Genomic DNA, 22,761 nt, shown 5'->3' on the forward strand with positions numbered 1-22,761 from the left:
TGACCAGTCACTTCTCATATGAGATATGAGACCACCCTGAGCTCTGATGCTCCATCTACATTTAAGAGCATCTTACATTTACAGCTCTGAAGATAATATCAATCAAATGTCCATCTCATTACAGTTACTTCTGTAAATGTTACAGATATTTTGGGAATTTTACTTCAGTATGGTTTTAATGAAATATTGTAATTCTTAAGAGTGACAGTCAGCTAATATAGGTTGCTTTAATATGAAACTCTTTTCCCCCTGCATGTGGTTAAGAGTGACATGTTTCTTGAAAAATATCTGCAGTGCCTGTTACTCAGCACTTCAACGTGCATCTCTCAATGAGATAGCAAGACAAGGCAACTGGTTTATTTTATTTAACGTTTCATTTCTATCAAAAGAAACCTTTTTAATGCAAGATCCAGAAGCTTGCTCATGCCACATGACAATGGAAGTTATAAAACAATAAGTCCAGCAAAAGCAGGTTGTTGAAGCTGCTCAGCTGTATGTAGTAAAATATTGTGTACATAATTTGTGCCTACAAATAGCACAGAAGCTGAGCCTTGGCTGGGTAAACAAGACATCCTTCTGCAGCATATGAATGAACCACAGGATCATAAAATGGTTTGGCTTGGAAAGGACTTTAAGGATCATCTAGTTCCAGTCACCCTGTCACAGACAGGGACATGATGCCCAAAAACCCATCCAGCCTGGCCTTAAACACTCCCAGGGACCAGACAGCCACAGGTTCTCTGGGCAACCTGTTCCAGTGCCTCACAACTTTCTGAGTAGAGTTTCTTCTGAATATTTAATCTTAATCTCCCCTCTTTTAGTTCAAAACCCTTCCTTCCTTTTCCTGTATCTGCCTGTGTAAATCTCCCACTTTTTTAGAAGCCCCCGCAATGTACTGGACAGGCTGCAGTGAAGAAGGTCAGAGCCTTCTGCTCTCCAAGCTGGACAATCCCACCTCTCTCACCAGTCATTGTAGGGGAGGTGCTGCAGCCCTCTGGGGATCCTCAGAGTCCACCTCTGGACCCAGTCCAACAGGACCATGGTGTTCCTGGGCTGAGGACCAGAGCCCCGGAACCACGCTGTTTCACAGTGAACCACGCGACAACTCTGTCAGCTGCTCCCTGAACTCAGGCTCAGGCTTCAGGCTGCCCCTGACAGAGGGTAGGGAGATCAGCACTGGGAGGTTTGGCACGGGACCCTCTCTGGTGGCTGCTCACGTTTCAAGTCCTGGCACAGCAGGGAGAGCCACCCCTAAAAAGCCATCTGCCTTCCTGTTTTGCAGGTGGGCACAGAACAGCTGCCAGATTGAAACTGGGGGCCTGCTTTTTTCCAGGAATGTTAAATATAGGATGGTAAATTCTAGATGCAGGATTAGCACAGTCTGCTCACTGTCAGGAGCAGGGCAGAGGAGTCCATAATGACTGAGTCCTTTGGGATCTGATTTAAAGGCTCTAGAGTTCAGAAAGTTCTTCAGTCAATCCTTTGGATGGCCATGGGTAAGCACAAGTCCATATTGTCCCATATTGTTTTGTCTAACTAAGCTGTGGTGAGAACTTGCTGACACTCCATGTGAAGTTCAGAGTTAGATCCCAATGCAGTACAGGATCTGAAAAATGTAAAAGCTAAAACTTAAGGCGTCATTATGACAGAAGATGATGGGGATCCAGGGGCCAATATAAAGCCAGAAAATTTTCAGGTGGAAAAAAAAATTAGTCTGAAATAAGGGCTAGTGAAGAATAAGATATTGTTCAGGATGCTATAGGTAATTACAGAAAAGCTACCAAGGTTACAAAAATAATGAGCTTTCCATTTTAACCATCAATTCAGATAAAGTGAAAAAAGGAAAATTTTCAGTGAAAAGCATCCTGAAGTATCTCTTTTTAATTCTCTAAACAATTCTCTGAAAATAGCAATGGATTCATTGACTTTCAGATACTTCTCTCAGAACAGAATATGAAAATACCTTAGGAATTCTTTAAGAAAAGTTAAATTATTTGAAAGGAATATCAGTTGCTTAAGTGCTTAAAAATATGGCTGTTAACAGACTACATGGTACACTGGTGTGTCTGTTTCTAGCAGCAGTCTGATTCACTGTGAGTGCATGACCTGCTTTAAATTATTGAATAAATCTGAGTTCTTAAGCAAGATGATAGAAATGATAGCAAATTGTCACTCAGAAATAAGCATAAGTAAATATAGATGATATAGAGACAGATAAAGATATAGATTACATAGCTACATATATAGATTCAGATATTTATACAAAAATGCACTTTTATATATATATATATTTATCTGAATTTACATATACATATGTGAATATGCCGACCAATATTAAATTCTTCATGTTCTAGCCTGGAAAAAAGGCATGTATGAAATACTTCTAGTCCAATAATTTAGTGAAAGGATTTATGCTCATTTTAATGAGTCAGGGTCTAGAAAAGTCCCTCAGGAATTAAGTTTGGCTTAAATGCTTATAGTGCAAATATTTCTCTGGAGGTTTTCTTTAAGCACTCAGCTAAGTTACTAAGTTACGTAAGTTACTAAGCTAAGCAGGAGAATTGTTTATGTTAAGTCTCATTTCTGTATTTTAAAGTCTTTTATTCTTTCTTTAAGAATAGTTTTAATTTTACATCATTTTCCTGAGTTTCAGATAAACTTAAACTACAACTTGGCTTTTTTATTATGTAGTCAACAATAGTTTCTAATCAACCTTGATAAAAAATATTTCTCTTCCAGTCATAGAACCACAGAATATCCAGACTACAGAAGAGCAGAAAAAAAAAATAAAGAAGACAAAGATAAATTTCTTGGACTTCCAAATGCAACAAAAATGGAGTGTTTGAAGACAGTGAATCTGAAGTTTTTGATGCACAGTAACATACTCTGAAGTTTAAGTATTTCTAACTGCTTAGCATGTCACAATCACACAATTTTGGAGTGCAAAAATAGCATGGATATGGGTTTTTTTTAAACAGTAACAGAGATGGTTACATTCAAAAGGACTTGACTCTATCACATTTGGTGGTATTTGTGCTGTCAGTGACTGTTTTATCTGACCCAAAATCCAAGTGAAGGAGAGATTTTGGGAAGGAAGCAAAAGAGTTCTTTGATCCCACATTTTGAGTTAAAGAACAATTGTCTCAGAGGCAAAATTCTGTTCTTTAAGGCACGGGATCAGAAGGTTTGGAGGTAGCCTCTCAGAGAATATTTTATTTTGCCTAGCTAAGAAGGGATGCTTGGGATGTGTGTTCGTGACTCATTGTGAATGAGGTTTATGATACACAAATAAAAGTCTGATTGCTTCAGTGACTGGAGGTTTCACACAGGCTTCCTTCACTCTACAAAGACTGTCTAACAAATGCACAAGCCTTGCAAATGCCCACTGAGCACCAACCAGTCCAGTTAGACACTTTTGCTAACATGTCTTGGTCACTGCTAATGGTGCTGGGAATTTGAGCCAAATGTTGTATTGTTTGTTCTCTCATCCATATGAAAGGACTTCTGAACTGTCTCCCTTCTTCTGCTCCCTTCTTAAACCTCTAATACATTTAGCAAGCTGCTTATCTATTGATACTGACCTGGATTGGTTCTTGACTGGCCATTGCCTTCTTTCTACCACCATATCAGCAGTAATTTCCACCTGAGTTTTTCACAGATGATGAACAGAAAAAAGCCAGGCACAACACAGACTATGATTCTTTGGTTTTCCAAGTGCAATCTGTGATTCCATGCCATACCTAGGTGCCAAATGTCATTTAGCATTCTTTAGAGTCTTGCTTACTAAAGTCTCAAAGGAAGAGTGAAGCTATAGGGCTCCAAAAAAAGCATAGAGAAACTTAAATGTGACTGTATTTCCCTATCATCAAAAATGCATGGAAAATGTTCTGCGCTCTCTTCTAGCAAGACAGAAGCCTGTTCCAGATTACAAAACTGTAGTATGGACTTGCTTTATTTCTTTAGACCTATCACTCTTACTGAATACTGAATATTGGCTGAATTAAGAAAAATGTTTGTGTTTTGTGTTTTGTTTGTTTTGGATTTTTTTTAGATACTGAAAGACTATCATGTTAAAAAGAAACTACACTTTCAGCAACAAGGGTGTCATGTTTTTCTGATGACTTGAAAAAATTGTTGCTGCCTTCCCTGGGGCAATGTGGAGCATAAAGGAAAATATGTGGGAATATTCCTATTTCTGAAATACTTCAGCAGTTGCTTTCATAGCAAAATCATCTTTTCTGGTACATAGTTGTAATATATTTGGTTTTCAGAACTTTAGAAAGAAAAAAAAATAGTAGTTAGCCAAACAAGAACATTCACTGCATTATCAGTTTAACTGAAAGGAAAATATTCCTTTAACTAGAGAAGTTTCTTAGAAATAAATTAATTATTAATTTCCTCTTGAGCAAGCCTAACCTTGACATTTTAATATTATTGTAAAACAGTTACAGTAAATTCATCATTTCAGCTATTTGAAGGAGTACAGGGAAAACTGTGACTCAACAAGACTCTTCCAACATATAGTTGTGTTTTGGCTTCAGCACAAGGCTTGATAGCATTCTCATGAATAGTTGATTAGGCTGGAGAGTGCAATGTCTGCATGCGTAATTGAAGCTATACAGAAATAATTGATCTAATTGCCAGTGCTATGTAATGTCATTCTGGTTAGAGACCTGTCCCACTGGCTGATGTCTGCCCTGGAGTTTCCCCTCAAAGAGCATATGGGATATTCTGAAGGAATCCTTAATATTTTCAATTACTCCTTTGCCCTGCAAGGTCTCTTCTTGACTGCTGATAAGCTGTGTTGAATATTCTCTAGAAACCAGATTCATCCCTGCTTCTTTAGCCAAGTAAATTATTAGAAAGGCTCCAATCTACTGGGGCATGTGCATTTGCTGTTTGGTATCCCTACACCCTCTCTTCATGAATGCTGGAATGAACAAAAAATGCTAAGAAAATAAACAAACTTTAAAGAAGAAATGGCCCTCTTTCTCACCTCTTCCCAAGTTAAAGTATTTGCAAAATACTTTGTTTGTCCTCTCTGTGGGACTATTGCCACAGGCTTTCTGTAAAGATTTTGACCGTTCAGCTGTCACAGTATATAGAATATGGGCAGAATGCAAGCGCTCACAGGGGCTTCTTTGCAAATTGTCTCATTTCCACCTCTGTCAGTGCTGACATCTTGACATGGGTGCACAGTCCCAGTCCTTATTCAATACTGACTGCAGGAGCTTTCTCTGGAGGAGTCACACATCAGATGAATGTATGCATAAGCACGCACCAAGAGAAGCAAGCTATCAGGAACTGTCTGTGGTAAGTGTGAGCTGAGGATGAGGAAAAGGCTTACCAACATTTCCAGTCTCAAATTCATAATTCTGTGTACTTCTAGTAACAGAGAGACAACCTACCCTAAAAACCAGAGGTAATAAATAAATACCAGACAGAAAACAGAGGTTTTTGAAATCAGATTTTTAAAATACTAAGCGCAGTAGGTGGTCCAAAAACAGGCAAGGATTTACTCTTTCACTAATAGAAGGAATTTGCTTCATATCATCTGATCAAATGTTCAGAGACGAAAACTGAAAAGTTCCAAATTGGAAATTGCATGGTCCAGCTTTCCAAAGCAATGTGTTCGAACAGTGCTAGCCCAGTTTCAGAAAGGAATGGTACAAATGTACTTGATTTTAAAATTATCAGTTTTATGTCAAGAATTAAAAGCTAGAACTTCTTTTCAAGATACCAAAGTCCTCATAACTGATGGGAACATAAAGGAATGCTTTGGGTATATGGTTCCTACTTAAAATATCCTTGATTGATTTTATTGTGAACTGCTTAGGGAAGTATTATTGACATCAGTTCAGAAGTTTTCACTTAGTGAAATTAATGTAAATTTCCTTTTTAAAAGGGTGAAATGCATCACTTTGGTGACACTCACAAACAGTGTGGAAGTGAGAACAGTTTTGGTGCTTCACATCAAAACACCAGTGAAATCATCTCTTGGTTGTATCCAGATAAATCTCATGGATGAATCCAGAGAATTCTGTATACCAAGGTGGAATTCATTGCAGTAAATCTCAGGTATGTTAATCGCTTAGAATTTTTTTCAGCTTGGGAAATTATTCTTAAAATAAGAAAATAACAAGGTTTTAATGCATAGGTTTTTTTCTGTGAATAAGTTTGCTGATGTTTAATGAAATAAATAATTACTTAAGCAAAGACATGAAAAAACAGAGGCTTAGGAATGTATGATAATATAAATCAAGTACATTTTAGGAAGTGAACTGTTTCTTTTGTCTATTCTTGAAGTTCCTGAATTTAGGACTCAAGTGGTGCATCACTTCCCCCAATTGTCTACCTCCACATACAAGTTTAATAATACAATAGAATTTATAGTAAAGATAATTGGGACTTCATCAGCTTCAATATATGTTCTTTATTTCCATACAAATATATCTTTATTTAAAATGTAGTATGTAGTACCTTTTAAAGGTAAAGGAGAAAATCATATGCTAGATCAACATTCTGCAAAACAAAATATTTTATAAATGCTGAGGAAACATATTAAACCCCTTTATCTTAGACAGGTTCCAGCTTGTACCCCTGCCCCCACCTTATCTACAGACTTTTCTTTTTTCTCAAATAGAACTTTCTCAATTCTTTGCTGCTTTTGTAAAGTAGTTACAAGTATAAGCCGTAAGTCCAGCCTTGCAGGGCACACGTACCCAGGTGTAAAGCTCTGCTGTGGAGGAGACTCTTTCGGAGCTCCGAGGAGTTACTGCTCGGTGTAGCACGAGAAGTGGGAAAGCACCGTACACCTGAGTGGGTGGTGCCTGACAATAGTGTAGGCAGGAAAAGTTAATTCAGATAAATGAGGTGCCAACTGTAAAGCATCAAACCATCTTAAAGTTTCCTACCTCCCTCCCGTCCCAAAATCATCGGGAAGACGCCAGGTCTCCCCTGCTGCTGGGCGAGCGGGAAGTGTTGATTGCACCTTGCTCTGAAACCGCATCGCTCCTTCAACACGAAGCACTGAGTTGTCGTAAGGGTATGATGAGACCCATTGGCAACACGGGGAAGAAGACGCAGGTGGGCTGCGACCCACCTTCAAGCCCGCTTCCAGCCGCCGCCGCGCCCTCCGGGCCGCAGCCCCGCGGAGCCGCTCCGCGCCCGCGGCAGCACCGCGGCCCCCGGGCCGGGCGGGCAGCCGGCTCCTCCCCAGCTGCGCGCACTGCTGACCTGCTGTGCCCACAGGCAGCTCGGGAAACCTCTTCGGGGTTTTGCCAGCTTTTAAGAGTGGTCCCAAACAGAATCACAGAATCACAGAATTTCTAGGTTGGAAGAGACCTTTAAGATCATCGAGTCCAGCCCATGTTCTAACACCTCAACTAGATCATGGCACCAAGTGCCACATCCAGGCTGTTTTTAAACACATCCAGAGATGGTGACTCCACCACCTCCCTGGGCAGATGATTCCAGTATTTGACCACTCTTTCTGTGAAAAACTTCCTCCTTAATTCCAGCCTGTATCTCCCTTGGCACAGCTTGAGACTGTGTCCTCTTGTTCTGTCTGTGGTTGCCCGGAGAAAGAGACCGACCCCCAGCTCACCACAGCCACCCTTCAGGAAGTTGAAGAGACTGATAAGGTCACCTCTGAGTCTCCTTCTCTCCAGCCTAAACAACCCCAGCTCCCTCAGTCGTTCTTCATACGGCTTGTGTTCCAAGCCCCTCACCAGCCTCGTTGCTCTCCTTTGGACACGCTCAAGCATCTAGCACTAAACACTACTTGTAGATATTTAAAAGAGTGTTATTTACAGTAATATTCCATTATTAATAGCTTGGCAAAATCCATCGGACTCTGTGCTTTAGCTTCCTCGTATATAATTTCCCCTTCATGTGGTTTGGGTTTAAGCTGACAGTTTTGTCTGTGGATATTTTTTACTTTTGTCTCGTTTTAACATGCGAGCACAAAGGAATACCGAAAATGCACTAGAGAACGCGTCATTGAAAAAAATGTGCATGTAGTAACTTGGACGTAGTAGTGTTGCAAATATTGAAAATCTGCCCCTCGACGCACCTCTCAGAAACTGAAGGATCCTGTTCAAGGCCCAGGATCCTTCAGTCTTTTAGTGATGTGAAAGCGCTCCACTAGATTCCGTCATGCCTTTACAGGATAATCCATGAAAGTGGCTGTAAAGTCATCCCGTCCAGGCCCGCCACCTGTTAATTGGATTCAAAACCAGCACTGCAGCTATGGGTTGAAAACTCAAAACAGTTGTAAACTATTTTTCATTTAAACTTACATCTGCCATTTCGAAATGATGCTGCTGAGAGATCCACCTTTGGGAATGGCAGAAGGAAGTGTGCAACACTGGAAGGTGAAATTTTGCCACAATATTTACTCTCTTCCTTGTTTAAAGCTGATAAAACCGAACACCTACAAACATCTATGCTTTCCATTGTATAGCATCCAGCGCTGTTGATTTTTATGTACTCAGGGAGAGTTTTCTCACAGTCTGGTGTTTGCATCTATTGACTTTGTAATCTATAGACAGACTCTTAATGAGCAGAAAAGACAAGAATCTCAGAGATAAAGCCTTGGAATAACAGTGGGCCTTTACAGCTTGTCAGTAGGAGAAAGCTCAAACATAAATATCTGATTTACAGAAGTAACACAACTTATTTTGATAGATTACATTGTTTCTGTTTCAAATTACTCTCTCAATCGAGAAGGAAGAGGTTAAGAGGTCATATTTTTAAAAAAATGCTTGAAAGGGTTCTTTCAAGGGATTTTTCATAAATTTCACCCCCATAATTAATTGCTTATTTGTGATATTGCAGAACCTCTACTTTGTCTGACAAAAATGCTGATTTTGTGAAATGTTGCTTTACAAATCCCCTCAAACAGACAGGAACAGGAGCAAAGCCCTACACGTGGACTGAAATGCAGTGATTTGCACCACACAGTAGCTCCTGACATGTCTTTGTCGCATCTTCATTTCCTGTTTGATCTTTTTTCCCTCGCTGGGTGAGGCTTTGTTGCTGTTTTGACCTGTTTCGCTTGGGAATGGATCACGCAGAAAACCACATGGGCTTTTTCGGCAGAAGTGAGGTCAAGGCTGGGAACCGTCTGGGTTGAAAACTTTTAGACCAGCGGCTAGCCAGCAAGAGGCCGGGAAGGAGAAAGGTTAGGGTGTAAATTCTTGAAGCAAAGTGGCTGTAATGGGGCTGAACTTCATTCTTGAGTATCAACTCAACGCCCTGGGCCAGCCTGTCTACTGGAGACAGAGCCTTCTGCCTCTCCCGTGCCCTTTCCATTCACTGCCTCCGCGGTGGCACCCACGGCCGGGGAGGACACCGGGCAGGACTCCCTCAGCACCCACGGGCATCCCGGGGTGCGCTCCGCGGGGATGCGGCGAGCCCCGCTGAGCCCCGCCCGTGCCGCGCCGCGGTTCGGGAGGCCGGAGCGCAGGCGGGGCGCGGGGAGGGCAGCGCGGCTCCCCGGGGGCGAGGGCAGCGCCGGGGGCACCGGCTCCTCCTGCGTGGGGCAGAGGCGTTCGCGGGCCCGCGGGCGGCTCTGCCCGCAGAGGCGGCGCTGGAGGCCGGGCCGGGCGCCTCGTCCGCCCCGTCCGGCGCAGCGCGGGGAGGCGGCGGCGGCGGCGCTGGGTTTATCGGCAGCGGGCGACACCGGCAGCGGCCTCCACACGCGTGGGGAGGCGAGCAGCGGCTGCTTGGCCTCGGAGCCGGCCCTGCCCGCTGCGCCTTCGCTTTTCCAAGGGCTCGATTCCCCGGCAGCCGGCAACAGGAATAAATTACAAAGCCGCACTTAATGTTAGTGACTCTTTAAATGGAATTTTTCATTCAAACTTTGTCATTAAAATAGAAAGGCCTTTTGGTCGTGACCATACAGGCATAATAAATTGTATATGTTTGCGATACTGAATGAATCTTGCCCATATGCTGCACTGCAAGGCTACATGAATGAAGCATTTACCAAATCAGGCCCACCACATTAAACAGAAAAACAATCTTTATTCATGGTAACTTATCAGTTTCAATTAATCAACCTCAACAATAGAAATTCTGATGTGTTCAAGCAACTTGAAAGCAATAGGTCATCTCCAGGGCAGCCATGTTGTGTCTTTGTGCCTATGGCTTCAAACAAAGCAACATCTCCAATAAATGTACATCCCCACACACAGATGTGTGACTATATCTGTATAAACATCCAGGCGCGCTGAAGGCCCTGGTGTACACGTACGTAGAAGTGTTTAGCTTTTTGTCATACAAAAAGTAATTGTTTGTAAAAGTAATTTTTTTTTTTTTGGAGCTCCACAAGTTTAAACAAAAGAAAAGAAATTTCCATTGGATGACCATCCTTTCAGTTTCTCTGCTGCTATGTGAATAGCATTGTGCAAACCATTCCAATGGTATTGAAAAGGGGTAACCATTGGTTTGATTTGGTTACACGGTTTCGTAAAGAGCTCCCTCCCACTGCCTTAGGGTCTGTGAAAGGTCTGTGACCTGTTTAGAACTGCCAAGTGAAATGTCATGTCGCCCCTCCCAAATGGGAGTATCTGCATTCATTTGATCAGTATAAAAAATGATTGGGGATGGCGAGATCAGGGCTTTTGAATTGCAATTTATAGCAGTTTACAAAAATGCACATTGTTGGAAAAGAAAACATGGAAGTGTTTCTTTCTAAATTGCATTACCTGTGAAATGTCATTAGTCTTTTTAGGATATTGCATCCTATTTTTTATGATCTCAGAGAGAGATTTAAATGAAGAAGTTGAGTGTTTGCTTGAGATACGAAGACACAGCGCACTACCTACAGCACCTGCTAAGTTTTGCCATCAGCTGCTGGAGGAAATGTTTCCCCATTCCTCTCCAGCTTGCGTCCGTAGCTCTGCTGTCATCACTTGGTGGTACCGCGTATTTCATGAGATCTCGTCATTTTAGCGCAATGACACAAGGCTGCTGCTTTCTGGGAGGGTGGTTTGTTCATGTCCAGGGCTCAGCATCCTCCTACCTCCCGCCGAGCGCTTTGACCACCGCCGCCTTGTCCGGAGACGGCTCCGCCGAGCGCTTAATTTGTTCCTCCTGCGATTGCCCGCACCTGAAAAGAAACAAAACCAAAGCGAAGGAAACACAACAGCAAGGAAAAACAAAGGATCTGTTGCACTGATTTAGAACTATCCTTCCTTCGATGCACCGTCTCTCAACGCCATACCCCCCGGGGCTGCGCCCTTTATGGGGCGCGGGGAGCGCGGGTCTGGAGGAGCGCCGTGTCCTGGGGCTGGGCACCTTCCCTTCCCCTCTCCGTGCTTGTCACGGGCCCCGCACCCTCAGCACCGCCTGGGGAATGCCAGCGCCGCTGGTCACCGCGGGCGCAGAAGGGACCGCACGGCGGGCGGTGGCGGGGCTGCTCTGCGAGCGGCGCGGGACAGAGGAAGGTGCGGGGGAGAGAACAGCGGGGCCACACGGCTGTTTCAGAGGCAAAAGCGAAGGGTGAAGGTGCCCCGAGTCTGCCCGGGACGGCGGGTGCCCTTCAGTGTGCTCGGGCCAGGCCCCGAGGGCGGGGGCGGGCAGGGATGCTGGCTGCAGGGCCGACAAACAGGGCAGGGAGCCGAGGGCTGCTCCTTCTCCTGCAGGCGCCGGGTCGAAGGGCGAAGCTCTCCCTCATGACCTCTACTCCTCACCTTGCAGGTGCTCTGCTGCCAGCAGCGCAGGGGATGGCGGCTGGCTCTGAAAAGAGCACCCCGCCCTCCGGGCCAGCTCACCGCGGCCTCGGCCGGCGGCCGGGTCACCCTGGGACTCCTCTTCCCTCTCCCAGACCGAGCTGAACGCTGCTCGCCTAAAGGTGATACCTCAGCACCACGGAGAGCCTTGGAGCGGCACCGCCGGGACGCCAGGCTGCCGTGAGAAGCCCTGGCAGGTCCTGGCGGGCAGAGTCCGGCGAGGGCAGAGTGTGTCCCTGTGTCTTCCTGGGCTGGTCCGGATCCCGGGACCAGGGGAGATGGAGTGTCCTCGCCAACGCCAACAAAAGCTGGACGTCAAGTTCCGCAACCAAGGAAGTGGTCACGGCACTAAGCCTGCCAGAGTTCAGGAAGCGTTTGGAAAATGGTCTCAGGCACATGATGTGATTTTTGGGGGTGCCCTGTTCAGAGCCAGGAGCTGGACTTCGATGCCCTTTGTGGGTGCCTTCCAATACAGTATGTTCTATGATTCTATGACCACGGTGACTGGGTCCGGCACAGATGCTCTTTGTAGCTGTCACCCAAGGCTGAAACGTTAAAACGGGACAGATAAATTACTAGGAGTAAAAGCCTCGAGCGGCTTAATTGGGAAAAGCAGTCCTGGTTCCAACCAATGTCCGTACAATTGCACACTGCAGTCCACCATTATTCGAGCTTCATCTACTATGCACTATATACCACCGTCTCCAAAGGATTGTTGCCCTAGAAACTTGTTTTAAATCTCCAGCTATATATCAACACCTTGTTTTAGCAGTCCTTGGCTGAATTACAGTTACACAGTTTGGCGCTTCTTTCAAATTTCCTCCCATCAGTTTGGCCAAAGAAAGGAATTTTTCTCCTTTAGAAATGAATTGGCTTAATTAGTAAGTAGATTAATGGCAATTGCTGGTGAGTTGGTTTCCAGCAGAGTTTCACCAGAGAGGGTTAATCGGAGTCAGGTCTGGAATCTTTCCCAGAACTGGCTGCCAGCCATTTCCGTCAACCAATCAACCCCGTAAACAAACGCGCCATCCGCTGAAATAGAGTTTATTTCTTACTGTCATCCCGCTGGAGTCATTTCCCCAAACAGCCGCCACCTCGCCATGGGTTTGAAATGGATCGCCCTAAACTCGGGGATTCTAATTTTCAGTGATTTCCCCAAATCTTTGAAGCTTTTCTCCGGCGAAAAAAATATTTGTTAGGCGTATCGGCATTCAATAAACAAGCAACCTGCTCCCAGCAGCCTCCAGCTGAGATTTTTCCCTTCTAAGAAGCTTATAATTCGAGGCAAGATCAGTTAACATAGCAGGGCGATTCAAAACTCTTTTCCAAAGTCACTGTCTCAAACGTGGGGCAAACAAGGAAAACATCAGCATTGACTTTGACATCTTTTTCAGCCTTTCCACTTATTTTTTTTTCTATACCGATACAACGTATTCATACTTCGACTTGCAGCTGCATTAGTCTTGCAAAAAAAAAAAAAATCCCTGCTGAGAAATGCATATAATAGGAAAAACAGATCGGCTGGACAGCAGCGTAATTAATGCCAGAAAGGGCTGAGGCCGGTTTCATAGTTTGTCTTTTGAGAATATCAAGACGAGACCTGGTGAAAAATGACGCATGCTTTAACATTTCAGAAAGCTGGCAACTAGCAGCGCTCGCCCCCCCTCCACCCCTCCTTTTTTTTTTAAACTTTATGCCTCTGAACAAAGGGGTCGGCAGAACTAGCTAGGTTGTAATGAGTTCTGTGTCCCTAGCACATTAAGTGCATCATGGAAACATATTGTATCGAAATAGTTTGGAGGAGAATACTGGGGATGAAAGAGAAAGGGTGCTTTGATCAGCTCCCTGGGGTCCTGAGTGCGCGCAGACCGACTTGCAAGGACTTATTCAGCTCCAGCGAGACACACTTACAACGCCATTCAAAGAAATTTGCATATCTGTAATTTATCACATTTGTCCCCAACATTTTTGCAAGGTAAATAAAAGTTGGCTGAATAAAAAATATCAATCATCACAGGGCGAGGGAGAGAGGGAGCCGGGAGCAGGGCGAAGTGTTTGTTTAACCAGACTCCGTTTGGAAAACTTTGCTGAACGCGGGGTAAAACTGACCCCGAAGCGTTTTGCAGTTTATTTCAAGGCGGTGACCGCGCTTGTGACCGCGACCGGGGCTCCGCGCCCCGGCCCAGCCCGGCACGGCCCGGCCGGGCCGGGCCCGGACCCGCAGGGCCCGGAGCTCCGGCATTCCGCGGCACCACCACCCCTGCGCAGCACCGAGCAGCACCCCGGGCCCTCGGCCGCGCAGGTCCCCGGAGAAAGGGCTGGCAAAGGGGAAACGGGGGAGGTACAAATAGAACGTCGGGAAGGGCCCCCGCGAGGGCCTTGCTCAGCTTCAGCCGGCGGTGACCGCACCGCCACCGGCATCTTCAACTTGACCTTGGCGAGGGGTCCGCGCCTCCGTCTCATCTGTCACCCGCGCCCGGTGACAGTGATGCATTTCACGCATTGTCGGGGCAGGGCACGGGGAGAGCCGTCGGGGACGGGACGGGCTGGCTGCGGAGCGGGTGCGCCGTGTCCGGGCGGTGGCAGGGAACAAAAGTTATAGCGAGACGTCTGTGCGGCTAATTCCGTGAAAGGCGCGTCCCGGTCCCCCCCGCGGGAAGGTCAGTGTCGCGGGCTGCGCTCCGCCGAGGGGGGGCCACAGTGCTCCGCGCATCGCCGACCCCGTGCTCCCCACGCCGGCGGGCACCGTCGGTCCAGACACGTCCCGAAGGCACCGTGTTTTCCCCCATTTCCCAGAACAGCCGTTCCGAGCCCACCGGCGGCGGTCAGGCACGAGAGAGGCTCTCCGAGCCGCGTTAAGACTACAGGGTCTCTCCCCACTCGCCCCGACGCGCCTCGAGCCGCTTCGCGCTTCAGCGGCAAGGGGCAGCCCCCGGTGGTATCGCCCGAGCGAGGGTCGGAGCCGTCGGGGGTCCCCACTTCCTTCGCCCGGGGCCGTCCCCACCCGCCGTCCGCCGGGGAGCCGTCCGCCCGTGTCCGCGCCGTGGTTCTTGCCCGGGACATGCTTCTGCCCGGGGCCGGAGCGCGGCGGGCTGGGGCGGTGAGAGGCCGCTCTGAATCGGTCCCGGCCCGGGGTGAACCTGGGGGCCTGCGCAGCCGTCGGGGCGCTCGGCGGAGGTATTTCCCAGAATGGGAAGCCGCCTTCATCCGCCCGGGGAGTGCGGAGCTCCTCCGCCGAGGAGCCCCCTCTGCCCGGTCCCCTCACGGCGCCCCGGCGCGGCAGAGGGCTCGCGGCCCCGTCGGGGCGCGGGGCGCTGGCGGCGGATGCTCCCGCCCGTGCGAGCCCGCCGCGTTGCCAGTCCTCGGGGAGCGGACAGCCTCCGCCCGGCGGGGCCGGAGGCTCGGGCCGCGCCGTTCCAACTGGAAATCCCGGCGTGGCGAGGATCAGGGGGACCGGGGTGGCCACGGGTCCGTCCGGGCGGGGCCGGGCAGGGCCGGGAAGAGCCTCTTGGCACCCCGGTGCTGTCCTGCGGGGCGCCAGAACGGGGCTGCCACGGCGGGACCGGGCCGGCCCTGCCTTCTCCAAGCCGCTCGGCGTTCCAGGTTGCGCAGAGCAGGTGCACGGGAAAAGCGGGGCTCCGCGCCGATCCGGGGCGGCAGGCGGAGGCTGGGAACGCGGGGACCGGGGCGGTCAGGGTGGGGGCGCTCCCGTGGGTCCCCCGGGTGCCGGCTCCCGGCCGCCCGGTCGGGCACTGCGCCCGCAGACGCAAAGTGGAGCGCTGCCTTCGGAGCCGGCGTCGCCGCCCCAGGGGCCGCCCGGGGGGAGCCCCGCTCCTTCCGGCGTGGCCGCCGCCAGAGGTGGCCCCGCGGCGCGACGCGACGGCTCCTCGCGGGGCCCCCCCCGGGGCCGCCCCCGGCGCGGCCACCGCACAGAGGCGGTGCCGCCCTCGCCCGCGGGGGCTCCCGGCAGACGGGCCCCCTCTTGGAGACCTCCATGCGCAACGCGGGCCGGCGGGCGGGAGAGCCCCGCCGCCGCCGCCCGCTGCCGCTCGCCGGAGCCCCGACGGCGGCGGGTCCGCACCGGGGGCCGCGGCCGGGAGCCGCCCCCGGCCCGGGGCCGCCCCGCCCGCCCCCTCCCGGCCGCGGCGGCGGCGCGGGGAGCGGCGGGGCGCACGTGCGCCCGCGCGGGGTCCGGCCCGCGGCGAGGCGCGCGGCGGCGCGGGGCGCGGGGGCGGCGCGGGGCCGGGGCGGCGGCGCGAGGGGAGCGGCGCGGGGGGCGCGCGGCGGCGCGGGGGGCACGGGCACCCCCCGAGCCCGCCGGGAGCGGCCCCGGGCGCGGCGGCGGCGGCGGCGCGCTCGTCCCCGCCGGGCGGTCTCCGGAGAGGCCAGCGGCGGCCGGGCGCGCCTCGCCTGCAGCCGGAGCCATTCATCCCCCGCCCCTTTGTTCGCCCTGAGAGTAACGCTGTGAATTAAAAGAAATGACAATATTTCGTATCTGCTCGCCCGGCCAGGAGAAGGGCCCTTGAGCCTGGCAAAAATCAGGCGGATCATTCATCGTGCCACCCCGCACCTGTGGGCTTGGCATTGAAAACCCCGCGGACCTCTTCCTATTCAACCTAATTATTCCCCTAAGGCGCACAATGGTTGAAATGGAGCAGGTTGGAGTCTGTTTATTGGTCGTAAATGTTTTTCTGAAGATCTTCTGAATCTCATTGTTAGCTCGTTGTTTGAGGCTGCCCTCTTTCTTTCAGACGAGAGTAGCCTTGGACTTTTCAATTTTCAATCGTAACATCTGCTTAATCGTACGGATCAAAATATGGAGACACAAAACATATGTAATGGTTGATTTGTTAAATCCTGGTAATGAGTTATTAACAAGGGAAAACAATAGGGCAGGATGGTGAGAGCCTTATGGTAACAGAGTCACTTTATGCAACGCCTGACGTTTCCCTTCTTGATAAATGGAACTAAGGTCTGAGCGCCAGGTGATAGCAAGAAAATCAATGTCTTTAGGGGCCGGCACCGAGACTTTTTTTCTATGTGAAAAATTAGGAGACATAAAATTTAATTGGCTGATCAGGGGAAAGCAGTGGTCTTAAGTTTAATTGCCAGTAGGCTTAGCGAGGGAGACAAAACAAGATTTGGGCCTGTTTGTTTGCTTGCATCCCAGCGCCGAGTCCAAGTGTATCGTTGAAAATGTGTTTTATTATAACACATGTCATGCTTTACAGTTCCCATATTGTGTAAAGACAATAGTTAATGGTACATTAAAGACAAGCAAACCATGCCAACACGTCTTGGACACATTGTAAGGGCCTCTCTCTTTGCTCGCTTTAGGCAGCTGCAGTCCAGGACCCAGAAGCACAAAAAGAACAAGTTTGAAATACCAGGTGCATCCGAGAGAACCACGACAGGGATTGATATGTTATAGCCCAGGACATGAACCTAGCAATAAAGATATCATTGCGATTGTTTGCGGCTTCCACGCCATGTAAAGCCGGAGGCGCCGGAGCAGGCTGCTTTCTGGCAGCGGAGGCTCTGCCTCCCCGGGCTCCCCCGGCGCCCTCCGCCAAACCCGAGCACCTGTTGGCCAGACCCCGGCCCCGTCGTGGGAATCGCCTCCCGCCCACGCTTCCAGGTCTCGGCAGCGCGGTTTGTTGTGGAGTTATTTAGGACCATTCCCACCGGCTGCGGGATGCTTTGGAAAGCGGGAGGTTTACCAGGGGACACTCAACTGGTGTTTGTTCGACCTCGCAGCTGGTACTCGGTGCCAGCGAGAGATGCGTGAATGAAAGAGGGATGAGATCCCGGGCTCGGGAGGCTTCACGCCCCGCGCCTCGCAGGGCGCTCACCCGACTGCCGGCAGATGAGAGGCCCTGGGAACCGCGGCGGGACGGGTTCACAGTGCCCACGGCAGCCCCTGCCTGCGCACAGCTCTGCCGAGAAGTCACGCACGCCTTCCCATCCCTTTGCTGGCTGTGCAGGCGAGCGGTCCGATGCTTCCCTTCCTTTGGGTGGGGGGCTTGTTGATTTTTGGGTTTTGTTTGGTGTTTTGGTTTTTCGGGTTGGGTTTTTTTGTTGTTGTTGCTGTTGGGGTTTGGGGTTTTAGTTTCGGGTTGGGGTTTTTTTATGGAGGATTGTCGGGTTTGGTAATTAAGTTGTCTTTACACCTGGGGCATCACGAGTGATGCTGGTTCCGGAAGCACAGCATCAGTCCGCACACCTAGAATCCGCGCCTCCCTCCTGTGAGACTGCGGGAAGCAAACTGCCTGCGAGTGCCTCTAACACTCTCCTACCCCAAGCGGTGCTGGGGATTTCCCCCCCTTTTGTTCTCTCCTACCCTGCTTTCCAGCTCCCGCGGGGCTGCGGAGAGCGGCGGGGGGAGGCGGGACGGTCCCGGACGGGCCTCCCCCGCCCCCCGGGGCGCCGTCGGGGCAGTGCGGGCGCGGAGGGGCGGCCCCACGGGAGCCGGTGCGGGGTTTCAGGGGGACAGCGGGGGCTCGGGGAGCGGGGCAAGGAGGCGGGGAGCCACTGCCCGCGGGGCTTCGGGGGACAGCGCTAGAGGGTGCAGCTCACGGCCGCGGGGAGGAGGGGGCAGGCGGCTGGGAACTGGGGTTGCGTGGCTGTCAGTCACGCCTTCCCCACGCTGGTCCGTGCCGCGCCGAGCCGTGTTCCCCACCAGCGAACCCCCCAAAGCTGCCGCGAAGGCTGCGAGCGGCGTTGCGTGAGCCGCCGGGTCCCTCTGGGCCGGGGGACCTGCACAGGCCGTTCCCTCCTGCCCTGTGCGGCGGATTTTGTCGCAGGAGCGCGGCGCTGGGGTGAATGGATGATGAGTCAGTCAAAAGGAGCTGTCAGTCTCTTTGAAGATTGCGTTTAAAGGGACTTGCCAAGTCAAGACGGGAGAGTGACAAGATAGAGACCCTGGTGCTTTACATGCGAAGGCCGGCTCTTCCGCTTCATCTGCACCATACTAAAGGATGTGTTGAAGCATTGAATCACAAAAAAGTGGCACGCCAAAGAAAAGGTGCCACATAACAATGATTGTAGTGTTTTAATTGTGGGGGATCGCATCACCAAAGCCAATTGAGACGAACGAGGCTATACACAGAAGGAAACGGTACAACACTTCCATAACTTATAATTAAACTGAAGTCCGACTAACATTTGACTTTCTAATGAGTGTAATGAGATTACATGCCTGATGGAAGCATTTGTGAAAAAGCGACTTTCTGTGTTTAATGAGGTCCTAATACAGGACAAGATCGAATTATAGGTCGGCTCTTTTTCTCTCAAAGAGCCCCGTTTAAGTTCAATGACACCGGTACCGCCCGCCTGCCGCCGGACGGGGCGAGGCTTGCGGCCGGTCAGCCCCGCCGTAGCCCAGAATCGCACGAAAAGTGAACAAATAAGTAAGCAACGACCCCCCACCCCCCCCCACCCCCACCAGCCCCCGCCCCGGCCAGCCTCGGCGTGTTTGTGTGTGTAAGTAGCTCCTCTAATTGCTATTGGAATAGATCCATGCCATCCGCACTAGGGAACTAAATGTGTTTAACTAGGTTAATGCAATTAGCATGCATGCAACATATTGTTCCCACTTTGAGGCAGTTTTGGAAAAAAAAAAAAAAAGGAGGAGAGATGTACAGTATATGATGGGTTATAATTATACCTTGGCTCACCCGGGCCGTTCCCATCCGCCTGGGCACCGCGCGGGGACAGCTCCGCTCCGGCCGCGGGCCGGGCTGGGCATCTGGGACTCTGCCGGGGGCTGAGCCGTCGGGGCTGAGCCGCGGGTGCCACGGGAAAATCAGCACCTGCGGCGTCGGGCCGAGCGCCCCGTCCCAGCCCCGGGCCGCCCCCCCGCTCCCGCCGGGAGCACTTGCGGCCCCCGGCCCGCCCGGCCCCTGCCGCCCCCACCCCTCGCCCCCGGGCAGGTGCAGCCCAGCCGTCCCTTCCGCAGCCGGGCACGCTGAGCTGGGGCTACCAGAGCGATTCTGCCACCAGTTGCACGATGGCTTTGCCATCCCCCTATCCCCCCTCCCCCGCCCCCAGCGGCAGCGCGGGGCTGTTTCCAAGGCGCGGCCGGTGGGAGAACCGCGGAAGGTTAGGGGCAGCCGACAGAGCCCCAAGCCTGCCCGGCCCCCAGCCTCGTCCTCCCCTCCCCGGCAACCTTCAGGAGCAGATTTCTGCGGCTCTGGATAGCGCGCCCATTCCCGTGGCGGCGCCGTGGGGGGCACACGGCGGGGGAGGCACACCCTCGCAAGGTTTGTGTTTGGGGGCTCGGATCTTCCAGCTGGAAACGGCAAGCAGTGCTGAGACACTGAAAGGAGGGGACCTTCCAGAGATAGACAAAGACATCAGTTGGAAGCACTTCAGGAGAGGACGTCAAAAGGGGTGGAGAGAAGGCGAAAGTGTGTCCCCGCCCGTCCCCGTCCCCCCGGCGCTATAAGCGCAGCCCGAGCCGGCGATGGGGCAGAGTGGGGCCAGCATCTGGGCTGAGTGTGCCACTGAGCCTTAGGGCTCACCCTGCCTGGAGACCGGTCCAGGCGTTCATTCCAAGGCTTCCTCGGGATGTGGCGGGGCTCTCGGAAGCCGCTTCCCACAAATATACTGCTCCACAACGTACAATTCAGGTTTATTATTAACAAACACAAGGAGAGTCCACGTGCGGCAATAAATTATTTTCACAGGTTCTGACGTATTTCCCCATTAAAAAAAAAAAAAAAAAGGTGCTGGTGGAATAAACCTATTGCATATCTTAAAAAAATCAAGATAAATTATATAAATTATATATTCAAAACAGATGATTCTACCTCATTATCACTACTCCGTAATAAATAGATAAATAAATTTGATTGCCCTTAGAGTCTGAATCTTAAATTACATTTACAATATAGGTCTCTACATACAGCATGTACAGAGCGGGCGGGGGCGGGGACCACCCGCGCGGCGCTTCACGCCACGTAGTCGAAGGGGGGCTCGTTCTCTATGTCGTTGACGGAAGGTTTGTTGTTCACCTTCCGCGGGTCCTCGGGGGTCCACACTTTGGCTGTCCGGATGATGTTTTGTTCCTTGAGCTGCTTTTCATCAGTCCACGACAGCGAGTGACCGGCCAGAGGGGGGAGTCCGTAGTCGGGGTCGCTCGGAGAGGGAGATCCTGGAGGGCAGGAGGGAAAAGGAAGGCAGGGGGTTATTGCTGGGGCCGGCATTCCTGCGGAGCGCGGTGCCGCGCCGCACCGGGCGGTACCGGGCCGTGCCGGCCCGCCACTTACTTGTGCCGCGGTGGCAGATGATGATTTTCTTGGGCTGGCTGGGGCTCTCGCTGCTGGCGCTGCGCAGCGGCAGGTCGGACTGCACCAGTTCGCTGAGGAAGTTGATGTAGCCGATGGCCAGGCGCAGCGTGTCCACCTTGGAGAGGCGCTTCTCGTAGGGCAGAGTGGGGATGTGCGAGCGCAGCCCCTCGAAGGCGTCGTTGATGGACTGCATCCGCCGCCGCTCCCGCACGTTGGCGGCCTGACGGAGCTGCTGCAGCTCCGCCTCGGAGCGCACCCGCCGCCGCCGCTTGGCCGAGCCCAGCGCCTGGAGCCGCCCCCCGGGGGACAGCAAGGCCGCGCCCGCCGCCCCGCAGCATTCGTAGGCGAAGCCGGGCGAGGCGGGAGATGGCGGGAAGGCGGCGGCCGGCGCCGGGCAGCGGTAGCCGCCCTCGGGGTCGCCGCCGTCGCGGTAGTACTCCTGCAGCTGCCGGCTGAGGAAGTCCACGTCCGGCTCCAGCAGCCCGTCCGCGGCCAGCACGTCCCGCGGAGGCGGCTCGGAGAAAAAGTCCTCCTCGTCGAAGTAGGGGGGCGAGGAGAAGGAGTCCAGCCCCCCAGGGAAGTGCTCCAGCAGCACGGTCTCCATGCTGCTCCCGGGCCCGGCGCGGACGGGACGGGGCAGGGGGGCAGCCCCGCCGGGACGCGCCCGCAGCCGCTGTCGCCGGCCCGCTGGCCGAGCCGCCCGGCGGCGGTGGCGGGGCCGCCCCCGCCCTGCCCTGCCCGCCGCGCTGTGCGGGAGGCCGGGCCTCGCCGCCGCTCTCCGGGGAGGGGCCGGAGCCGCTGGCGCCGCGGGCCGGCACGCGAGGGGTCTTATAACGACATCCCCGGGCGCGTGCCGCCGGCCGCCGCCGCCAGCCAATCAGGGCGCGCCGGGGGGGGCGGGCCGCCCGCCGGGGACACCGCGCGCGCCCGGGGGGCGGTGCCGCCGCTCGGGGCGGGGGGAGCGCGCGGGACCCGGCCCCGCCCCCGGCCCCGCCCGGCCCCGCCCGGCCCCGCGCGACGGCGGCCCCGCACCCCCAGCGCCGCGGCACCCCGAAACGCGCCGCTGGGCTTTGGCACTGCCTGCCTCTCGGCACCGGGAAGCGTCCACCCTGCGCATCTTAACCCCAGCGCTTTTCCCGCTCCCCCGGGACCGCCGGTCCCCGCCGCCAGCAGAGCCGCTGTCAGAGCGGGCACAGGGGGAATCGATGGCGCGGGTTTTTCGTGGCGTTCGAACTGAAGGCAATTCTATCGCAACATCAAAATACATCACGTCAGCTCTCGCGCCTCGCCGTGCACCGCCCCGCCTCATCGGGGCCCGTTGCGTTCTCCCTTTTCCCACTCCCATTGCTCCTCTTCGGACGAGCTCGCTCGGCGGAGGCTCTGTTAATAATTCCCTAACAGACTCTCACTGATTAAAGCCCTAAAAATTCTCACTAGAGTGAAATGGATTACCCGCCAGATTAGGAGAGGATTATCTCTGTCATTAGCGCTGCAATAGTTTGTCCGGCAGAGTCTGTCGAGGTTTATCGAAAGTGACTTTCCAGCGCGCCACCAGCGCGGGCAGAGATCAAACTCCGCGTGGAAATGTACCCGGGTCTATCAGCAGAGCAAGACAGGGCCAGCTTCGGGAAGGTAATAAATGACTGGACTTCAAAGCCGCTGACATCGCCCTGATAAGGGCAGGGAAACGCGTGAGTCACGGGAGGGAACAAAGAGCTTTGCAAGAACCACTT

General features: G+C 52.2%; 1 protein-coding gene across 1 annotated transcript; it reads right to left on the reverse strand.

Moving 5' to 3' along the window:
* Positions 1-20,343: 20,343 nt before the first annotated feature.
* Positions 20,344-21,831, reverse strand: PTF1A (pancreas associated transcription factor 1a). The gene is made up of 2 exons (XM_038128160.1): positions 21,008-21,831; positions 20,344-20,892 (listed from the first exon to the last, which is right to left on the reverse strand). The coding sequence occupies exons 1-2, from the start codon at positions 21,630-21,632 to the stop codon at positions 20,690-20,692; spliced, it is 828 nt and encodes a 275-aa protein (XP_037984088.1). The 5' UTR covers positions 21,633-21,831; the 3' UTR covers positions 20,344-20,689.
* Between the last annotated feature and the right edge of the window lie 930 nt (positions 21,832-22,761).

The sequence above is a fragment of the Motacilla alba genome, chromosome 2, assembly GCF_015832195.1.
Source record: "Motacilla alba alba isolate MOTALB_02 chromosome 2, Motacilla_alba_V1.0_pri, whole genome shotgun sequence".
In the NCBI taxonomy this organism is placed as follows: domain Eukaryota; kingdom Metazoa; phylum Chordata; class Aves; order Passeriformes; family Motacillidae; genus Motacilla; species Motacilla alba.

Bases quoted from the DNA above. Each gene is read 5' to 3' on its own strand.
- PTF1A (XM_038128160.1), bottom strand. From the start codon at position 21,632: ATGGAGACCGTGCTGCTGGAGCACTTCCCTGGGGGGCTGGACTCCTTC. The intron at 20,893-21,007 runs GTAAGTGGCGGG...CCTGCCCTCCAG, and splicing joins CATCTGCCACCGCGGCACAA to GATCTCCCTCTCCGAGCGAC.